The sequence below is a fragment of the Glandiceps talaboti genome, chromosome 5, assembly GCF_964340395.1.
Source record: "Glandiceps talaboti chromosome 5, keGlaTala1.1, whole genome shotgun sequence".
In the NCBI taxonomy this organism is placed as follows: Eukaryota; Metazoa; Hemichordata; class Enteropneusta; family Spengelidae; genus Glandiceps; species Glandiceps talaboti.
In genome coordinates, this window is record NC_135553.1 from 14,014,034 (window position 1) to 14,024,760 (window position 10,727).

The 10,727-nt window shown below is 36.1% G+C and overlaps 1 protein-coding gene across 1 annotated transcript; it reads left to right on the forward strand.

Moving 5' to 3' along the window:
- The first annotated feature begins 9,199 nt into the window (after positions 1-9,199).
- Positions 9,200-10,252, forward strand: LOC144435390 (somatostatin receptor type 2-like). Its single transcript, XM_078123986.1, has one exon. It carries the CDS (start codon positions 9,200-9,202, stop codon positions 10,250-10,252), a length of 1,053 nt encoding a protein of 350 aa, XP_077980112.1.
- The last annotated feature ends 475 nt before the right edge of the window (positions 10,253-10,727 follow it).

Below are 10,727 nucleotides of genomic sequence, written 5' to 3' on the forward strand. Positions count from 1 at the left end.
TGGAATAACGTTCACTTTATAGCACTTATGATATGTTCAACATCTATGAATTAAAACAATCTGCAGGATTCAAATTAGTACGTATTTACACATGAGTGATAACAAAATAGCGTCTGATGGATACTGAGGTTGGCACGGTGTGTTCCTATAGGTCATATAAACCCGTGCCATTTTCAGTGACAAACTCATTACTAGATAGCTTTTCATCGGATGATTGCTCACCAGGCAATATCAGTCCACTTGAGAAGCACGTACAGATTAAGCAAATTCCCCGAAAAGAACTCGTATATTAACTACATGACTAAACTAGCCATTTCAGAAAGGAATTTGCTACATGCACCGTTGTGAGCGTAGTTGTTATTGTTCACTGATCTCACCGTGTCTTTATATACTTGTTAATGTTTCTCCTTCAGTGTTATAATTTCAACCGTTGCTTTGGATCCGGAGTTCACATTTCCATAACAGTGTTACACCTGATGTCTCAATTGTCTAACCCAATGCAACTTAGTAGATCTCCGGATCCATTCAAACTGCCTCTCTTTCAAGGTACCGTATCTAACGGGCTTGTAAGAAGTCGGGAATTAAACCCATGCATGCTGAAGGAGACACACTCAGTCAGTATCGGGATTCCGATGTCGAATTCAAAGTGAAGTCTTTATTTCAAAATTCCCTGACATCAAGTTTTTACAGATTGGCTAGTCCGAATTACGTCATTTAATCTTAATATAACTTTACCATGAAACGTGTCCTATCTTCTAGACCATTATAGTGTGTTCTAGATAGTATCTTAGGCTACGTCATGTATAAATTGTCTATCACACATGTGGGAAATATTCTGTTAATTTAATAACCATATCTCAACTCCTTCACTTGTTTGTATTTCATGTTTTCACCCAAACACTTGACGATTGTCATCTAATACAGATACATATTAATAAAATAATAATATTTTGCTCGCTTCCGCTAAATAATCTGTTTTGTCACTAAAGCAAAATAAATATACGGAAATATATACACAATTTGGACTTATAGTCAAAATGTCAAGGTTCCAATTATGACATTTTAGGGTCTTCACAACAGTATTAAATGTAGTGCTTATTAACAACATAAAACTAAGTTTTGTTAAATGGAAGAAGTAGGTGGGATTAGTTCAAGGCTTGGATTGTTTAGTGTAAGTTGCCCAGCTTATTTCAATCACTGGGTAATGTCTGTGGAAAAACTTTCATTTCCCATTACCAACTTAAAGATCATTTAGTAAATTCAAAGTTAAGGCGCAGTTGGTCTTTGTGCACTATTGTCATGACTTGGGTATTATTGGCGATATAGGGTAAGATTGTAATAAGCATCTTGCATTAACTCGAGCAAACGCTGCAATGTAGTAAAGTTAGGGTTAGAGATAAAGAAAGTCAGGGTTACATTAGCTTCGAAGCTTTTAAAATTTATTTCGGTAGCTTTGGATATTTCTTGAGATCGTTCCCCCAACGATCGAGATCAATTCTATGCGTGTCATGGGGTAATGTTTCTTATTGTAATCAAGTACAGCGACAATACATCTGCATAACCTTTTGGTAATTTACCTATATTCTCAAAAAAAACTCAAGGTTTAGACAAATGCTCTTTATCCTCGTCTGTCTAAATGTGAACCTAGGTCTCCGGTTTTCACGCCGTACGTTAAATCGTATGTAACCTGCATGTGCAGTAAAATATGCTTATAGGTTTACAAAAACATCTATCCTGTATTATATTGAGTTAAAAAGAGGTTTGCCAACAAATTTATCGAGTTTCATTTCAACGCACATATTCAAAGCATACATGATATGCAATTGTAGCTAAATGTAGCTAACTTATAATTACGACAATTTAAGCTCAAAGTCATTATTCCATAATTCGCGTTACCCCGAAGGTGATGAAATTATCGATTTTCAGGAACGAACACCTGCTCAAGCCAAAGTCTACAAACCTGACGTTGTGTCGCCAACTAGCTTTATCACGTGTAGCCCAAAGACAACATGAGGATTATTTGCAACCGTAAGCTAAATCTGTCATTGTTAAGCGCTAACTCAAAGCTTGATATTTCCGGAAGGTTTTCTAACAACCTAATGTATAATCATCACGGCGACGATTTTGAAACAGTTGCACAAGTAAGCATTAGGCTTTACCTCTATCCGCTTATGATAACTCTTTCTGAATCTGTTATTCTATTCGGTTTTGTATTGTGTCATTATATTTCTTTGCTTTTTGGAAACTCGTTGAGTTTAGTTCTTTTGAGACATCCACTTCCCCATGTGTATTCTTTGCATCCTGCAAACATTTCCTAGCTTCTTTCTACCTTGTCACTGCATATCTCGATATCAACAGATAAACTGGCCACATGGATGCGTGCATGTTTGTTATTTTGGAGTTTTATAATAAGCTTTGTCACTTTTTTCAATGTTTTTTTTAATCAATAAATTAAAAAAAGGGTTTGAAAGATGTGTTAACGTTGTTTGGAGAAGTACATTATCTGTCTATAAACTGAGTTTAAAACACAATACTCACTAAATACGGCATGTCCAGTCTGTACATGCATGGTTAAGTTTCGATAACATTAGACAATTTTGAGGAAAAGACAATCACATACGCAGATTTATCGTTTCACAAGTAGTAAATACGTAGTAGAGTTCTTTTATCAGTTTAAACTCCAAGATAAATACCCATTTCCCATCTCATCTCAGTATTTTGCCATCTATTGGGTTACAAACACGGACTGGGATCTACTTTACGTTCACATTGTTTCTTCTTTGCAGAAAACTCCCCATACAAAATGTCATATAAATTACAACCCTTGCAGCACATGTCTAGAAATACGGCTGATCATGGGAAAGTCTTCTCCTTATCACACTCTCTGAAGGTTAGTCATATGGTATATGAATCTGACCAACTTTCACAGACATAAACAAACTGATAAGAAAATGGCGTGAACCTACACTAGAGGCATATGCTGTTGTTTGATATGGATGTTTATCTAAAAAAAAGAGCAGACTTGTCGGCACCTTCACAGCAAATTTTACTGGTAAAATAACGTTCAGATCAAAGGCATCTCGAGACAACTGCTGTAAGGTTTGTAAAAAATCCACAAATGATCATGAAGTATTTCGCATGTATATGGTTATGTCTACTGTGTAATGTGTTTATATATACCCCTTGTTTAATAGAAAGGATGGTTTGTACAAAACTCAGACATTGTAAATCGTAAATCAGGAGATAAAATTAAATGTTGACCTAACATTGTGTAATGAAATCGAAAATTGATATTTTTAAGGGAAATGAAGTAAATACTTGAGATGGATTTGCAAACATAAAGTCATATCTATGAAATGATGGCAAATACAAATGAAATAAGGTTTTGTAAACATACGTTCTTTTATTTTCTATTATATTCACTTTGTTTTTTAGCTCTGTCCTGCCGGAATTGTTTTCACAACTTTGTGTGTTTTTGTAAGTTTTCGATGGCCATCAGGCTTGATTAAACAAGAACTGTTACAACATATATTGTTGATGAAATTATCTCAACATATCGTTATGATAATGTCATTAACCCCCTCCCCTTCCCAATACACCCCCACCCGATCTTGAGATCTTCGTTATTCATTTGATTTACCAGTCAGCGATAGAACGAACACGCTAAATGCTACTCCGCTGTTTAAGGCCTGGCCGCAGCAGCCATTTTTTTTTTGTATTTGTTGTGTCACAAAATTTGAATATCTTTAAAATGGGGTAGGCCAACCGCATCCTACGTAAAGGCTCGAACAACCAGGTAAAGATATTCAGAGTTTTAGACGGTTTTGTGTCCTGTCTTTTGGCACCTATAGGTCTCCTGTAAAACCACAGAGAACTGAGGTGATTCCATGATAAAAAGGGCGTTATTGTGACTTCGCCAACACAACCATTTTTAAATATTTTCTATAGGGATGAACTAGGAACACCTAAGGTATGATGCTTATGGCAAGCGGGTCTACTATTCGTGATGAATATTCTACAATGTAGAATCCAAGCCCCGAAAACAATTTCCACACAGTGTGAATGACAAATTTGCTGCGGTGTTCACCAACGTCATATCTTAACTCACACTGTCTTTCAATTGGAATATACTGCTGAATTCAAGTAAAGGTATAGATTATTCAGAAATAAATCCAAAATTCATGACATTTTTGTCACATGTCTTATTATTTTGATTCTAACGACTTTGAATGTAGGTTACACCGTATTGTATGTTGTTCTACTATTTCTTCACTATTTGTCGTTTTTTTAAAAATTAATTTCATACAAATACAATTACGAACGTTCATCTAGCCAACAGACGTACCTCCAGTCAAATACTTAAATTACTTGGGCTATGATAAATCTAAGTTTGATAAACCACAATTTCTAGAGAATGTGTATTCGGTACGCCCCAACGGCATACTCTACTGTGATGGATAATTTTAATTAGTGAAACGTGCTTTCGCCTTGGCAAGATTTTTTTTCTTCAAGTTGCTGCGTGATGTCTATAGTCTGAATTTTGACAAAGTGTAATTATATGACATAATCGCGCCAGGGATCTGAACCCGGGGGTCTTGACTTGTGGCTATCATGCACATAGTTGTACGATGTCATATTGTTATATATATTTATGACATACATCGATCTATTATTCAATGAGAATATCTGCCTTTCAAGAAAGTAATCAGATTTCTTTTCAACTACACTGGCCTAGCAGACTACAGAATTTGATGGGCAATGCAAGTTTTATAACCTACTTCTATACTTTGTTGTTTTGGTGTATCTAAAGCAATACAAATAAATTAAATTCACTATCGAACGTTAACCTTCAACTCAACCTCAACCCGGTTGCTATGGAAACAGCACAAAATTGGTACTTCCTACGATTAATTAACAAATGGCAATTTACAAGCTCATGCTTATCAGAGATTTACCAATATATTCACATCACCGGAAATATAATCTAATCTAATCTAATCTAATCTAATCTAATCTAATTTTCATTTCTTATATAGCGCATTCTATATAACAACCACAATGCGCTTTACAAAGCACAGAAAACGAGTACAAAAACAGACTCAAGCAAAAGTCTTATTGCAGAAATAGGTCTTAAGACCTGTTTTAAATGCCTGGAATGTAGTGACACTCTGCAGATATGATGGCAGAGCATTCCACAAGTGTGGGGCACAAATTGAGAATGATCTGTCACCATAATAAGCAGTATTGCTGAGTGGTTGGTGTAAGTAAATTTCGTTCCGTGATTTACTGCGTAAAGCACGTCTAGAGCTACGACGGGTTAGTAACTGACTAAGATAGCCAAATGCAAAACCATGAAGTACTTTGAATGTTAGGCAGAGAATTTTAAATTCTGCATGCTGTTGTACTGGTAGCCAGTGCAACACTACACAAATTAGCCACACGGGCTGACATGGAACACAAAGTATCCATAGTGACACCAAGATTACGAACAATATTACAGGGGTGTATATAGACATCGCCAATCTGTATATTACAGGGAGAACAAGGCCTTCACCAGCAAACTTGGAGGAAAAGTGTATTACCTCTGTTTTCCCATCATTGAGAGCAAGCATATTTTCCCGCATCCAAACCCGGATTTGATCAATGCATGACTCAATTTTGAGAATGGGAACCTGGTCACCCTCACAAGTTATGTAAAGTTGGGAGTCATCAACATACAACATAGATTCGAGACCATAACGGGTAATAATGTCTTAAGTCTTATTCTTTAAAGATTTTGGTCACGTAGCCTGTCTTTATACAAATTACATGAAACTCGTCGAAGATAAGAGTGAAATTGCATTTTCTTCATTAGTAAAGAAACTGGTTATCAACTTTCCCGGGAATCATTACGGAAACCCATTAACTATAGCGTATGTTCAATCTCAGACTGATACATTGTCTAGTGTATAAGTTTACACGATACTGCCCACTTCAGCCATCCTCGAGGGCCAAGTTTTGCAATCGAAGTCAGTAAACCTAAAACAGGACGTCGTCTGATTCGACAGAAATCAAACATTGTATTGCTACATTTCATCGTTTGGCGTAACAGAAATTCAACAGAAAAAACTAAGCTGTGTAGCAGCAAAAGTCAGAACGGATACAATTGTTACTTTAACATGCCTGTCTCTTTGCAGAGTTTGATTTATATACATTGTAATACAATTGTTGTATGTGTCTGTCTCTTGCAGAGGGTGATTTATATACAGGCTAATACAATTGTTGCTTATGCATGTCTCTTGCAGAGGGTGATTTATACATATTGTAATACAATTGCTGCCTGTGTCTGTTTCTTGCAGAGGGTGGTTCATATATATTGTAATGCAATTGTTGCATTTCTGTCTATTGCAGAGGGTGATTTATATACATTGTAATACAAATTTTGCATGTGGCTGTCTCTTGCAGAGGGTGATTCATATACATTTTAATATTACTATTTCCGGATAAGAACATAAAGCTTCCGTCATAAGTGTACATTTCAGCATGTTAAAACCTTGGTAATTGACAGGGATAACGCACTTCACGAAAGAAACATGTTTGTTAGCACGTCTATGGGAGCACACACAAACTGATAGCATTTAATGACAGAATGTTGAAAGGACAAGACCTTGTCTGCTTACATCTAATCACCCCTTGTCATTCATTCACTAATGTCAGATAACGATAAGCATGAACAATTTTCCTTCTAGATCTGCTACTAACGGTAACTGACTTGTGAGTTTTACAGTACCCATGGGGCAATTATTGCAATGAACATGTCCACGTATTTATAGCGCCAATCATGAAGCCATCGAAGAGGCTTAATGAAGTTGGCCAAGCAATCAGTAATAAAAAGGATACTAAAGTAAAGGAGTGGCGAGTATATATCTAGCTTACTCAAGGACAAAGAAGGGATATTTTTGCTTGAGATGAAATGAAATAAATTGTTGTAAAAGTCGTGTTTTGAAGTTCGTGGAGTTTCTCATCATACCGGAAGGCATTTGATAAAACTATCGTGTAAATGGAGAGAGCTTAATTAGAGATAGCTCCGGGACATAGCTCCGGGACATCAATTCTACGTCTGTCTGTCTGTCTGTCTGTCTGTCTGTCTGTCTGTATGTATGTATGTATGTATGTATGTATGTATGTATGTATGTGCATGATACGTTCGTATGTACGTATGTGTTACGATCCAGAAATATCATATTCGGAATTTTGGCATGTTTTACCTAAATTAAACTAAAATTCACATTTCTACTACTTACTCACAATTAGGAGCCAATAACAGCGAAATCTACAAATATGTTGATTTATCTACCAATCGTCTACTAATGTCATGTATCTCTAGTAGCTATCAATTGCCAAGTGTTTTGATTAAACAACATATATCAGTACTTGTAAACAACATATATCAGTACTTGTAAACAAGATACCTTGTCGATTATCGAATTCAAATTAATACTTAATTTTCCAATGGCGTGATCAACACTTGTCTTATACGTGAACAATTTACATATGGCATGATCTCAAATCTCAATCTTAAATATTCTGGTGGAAAGTTCACCATGTCTTCTAGAACAATATATCTAGGTGAGAGGTCATTTATTTACAGCAAACTATGTTTACAATAATGACATCACCACGTGCACAATTTCAAGGTGACAACTAGAACTTATATCTGACGGACATGGAGAAATAAACTTTACTCTAAAATTTGATTGCAACTCAACGGTTGGTGTGCGGTGTCTCTCTCTGCCTGAGTGTAAGAGCGTACATGTATGTGACGATACCTCTGTAGCTAATTCCTAACTTAGACAAGCTCGTAGATCCCGTATGAATGAATGAACATATGTATGTATGTATGTATGTATGTATGTATGTATGTATGTATGTATGTATGTATGTATGTATGTATGTATGTATATGATGTATGTATATGATGTATGTATGTATGTATATGTATGTATGTATGTATGTATGTATGTATGTATGTATGTATGTGTGTGTGTGTATGTAGGTGGGTGGATGGGTGGGTGGGTAGGTAGGTAGGTCGGTCTAGATAGGTGGGTAAAAAAGTTTTACATAACAAAGTCTTTAATTGAAGTACGGCAGTACTTTGTGTTCTCCCATTTAAGGTCATAGCTAACAATATCTGTATTTGTAAGTCCAAAACATTGAAAGTAGACAGCATATGAGCGTATCTTTTGTTCTCCAATTTAATAAGGTAGTTTATTCATAAGGCAGTGTCTATTAAATTTGATGATGCTGTTATTTGGCCAGAGAAGTCATTGATACACTTTAAGCAGTGTGTTGTGTACATGTTTTGGGGTTGTTGTTTTTTTAGAATGTTTATAATATATAACAAGTCTTTGAGTTGTAACTACATTAATGTCAATAAGTTATTGTTATTGAGTCTTTACATGTTTTGGTATTATATCATATTGTGGTTGGTTTGCAAGTAGGTATGCAATATCACAATTATATTACATAAATGATTAGTTTTTATATTTCAGTGTTGATCTAAATATGAACAGTTGTATATTGACATTGAGTGGGATCTATAAGATTTATAGCTTTGCAATAGCAGTTAGAAAAACGCTATAAACCATTCTAATGGACAAGCTTTATTTTTTTTCTAAGTCGACATTGCTATGCCATTGTCATAAACTCAAATTTGATGTAAGAATGTTGAAGATTGGGATAGGGGTATTTTCAAAAGGTAGCCATTGTTCAAGTACATATTGCAAAACGCCAATAGATCGGATGTTTAATATGTAGAGTGAAGGCAAGTGTACAGACAACGGTGTTGTATAACCTTACGCTCCCCTGACAAAATGTACTTAAACTGCTATTATCTTGTTTTACAGAGGGTTGATTCTTTGAAATGCCCAGGCCTACAGAATGGTGAAATAAATATTCGATGATCATCATGCATATATTAACAAATCAGAAACATATTTCACATTAAGATATATCGTTTCAAAATTAGACATAGAACTTTGATAATGACGTTTTTTGGAAGGTGTACACTTCAGAGCATTTACAAAATATCTCGTTGTTTTTTATTTCAGAACACAAAGGATCCCTTCCTTCAGACTGAAAAAAAATGAACACTATATAGAAACGACCCATCAACCGTGGAAGGCGATATACCCTTTTGAGCTTGTCAAAAGTCTCAAGAATGAATGAAGCCGTGAATTCTACTCGCAATTTTACCCCTTTTGTTTGGACACCACCGGATACACGTACCATTGATAGTATCACCATAGCATTATTCGTCATAATATTCATTGTTGGTGTTCCGGGGAACCTCCTCACTATCTACGTCATTGCCAGGAAAGGTCGAGTAAAGACAACAACCAATGTTTACATTCTCAGTTTAGCTTGCGCCGATCTGGTCTTCGTACTGTGTAGCCCCTTCTACGCCGTTGAAATCTTAAACACTGAGAACCATTTTGGCGTCGTTTGGTGCAAGGTCAGAGACGTTTTAGATGTCTGTACGATGCTGGCAAGTGTTTATACCCTTACTGTTATGAGCATCGACCGGTTCTTTGCTGTCGTCTTTCCGATTCAGTCTCTCGGATACCGTTCTGATGCTGTAGCTAGAATGATCAATATATTGATTTGGGTATCCAGCTTCGCGGTAGCTTTACCAAATATGATTTACAATGTCCAAGTGTCTTTCTTTTTTAACGACGAGCTTATTTTTTTCTGCGTTAAAAGGATGTCGGAGAGAGCTGCGAGGGCCCACGTCACCACCATATTTGTCCTGGCTTTCCCGATCCCCTTTCTCGTCATCACATTTTGTTACTTCTCTATGATAATCAGCTTACTGAGTAGCAAGACAGGCAACATGCTGACGGAGAGCGACGAGTCTAAACTATCTAAACGCCGCGTTGCGAGAATGGTGTTCGTCATCGTAACAGCCTTCTTCGTCTGTTGGCTGCCATTTTGGATCTTAAAAATGCTTCAGTTCCATGACATTGTTATTAAAGATAAAATCCTCAATTACGTAGTTGAAGTCTTCTTCATAGCGCTGACATACGTAAACAGTAGCATTAATCCACTACTCTACACTTTCCTGAGTGGGAATTTCAGGAAGAATATCAAGAAAGTGTTCAAATGTTGTTATAAAAAGGTGTCCCCATCGCAAACGGTAGCTTCAACGAATTCCAGTAGTCTCACTAACCAAACCAACAAGGATCAACGTCGTCATGAAACAGGGACATTTTGATATGTTTTAAAATACTGAACTTCAAACTACCGGCTTGATAAACTCTATTAGTAATGACATGAAATCATACAGTTGTATGCATGAGTCATATTATTCATAAATGCAGCTGTTTTTGCTAGACTTTGGCCAAAAATGAAGTTTGATATATATATTTTTTTCAACGATTTCCAACTTGGAAAGATTTCAGATCCAAAGTCAGGAGTCACTTTGATATTGAGTTACAAACAACATTGACGTCTTTATATATATATAAGATTACCTTTTCTGTTCTCTGTAATTCAGTTTAGTTGGGCAGTAAACTTACTGGTGACCCACTGAAGAAAAGGGGCTCAGAAATATTTGTGTTAGAATTCGGTTTCTGTTCGATACAACTTATTTTCAATAGATATGATGTTAAAATCTATGATGCACACGTTTCATGGACAAAGCCTATCTCCGGTGTACTCAGTACCAGAAAAATTAAGTAGGCAGAGAC

Coding starts and splice junctions, on each gene's coding strand:
- LOC144435390 (XM_078123986.1), top strand. CDS start 9,200: ATGAATGAAGCCGTGAATTCTACTCGCAATTTTACCCCTTTTGTTTGG.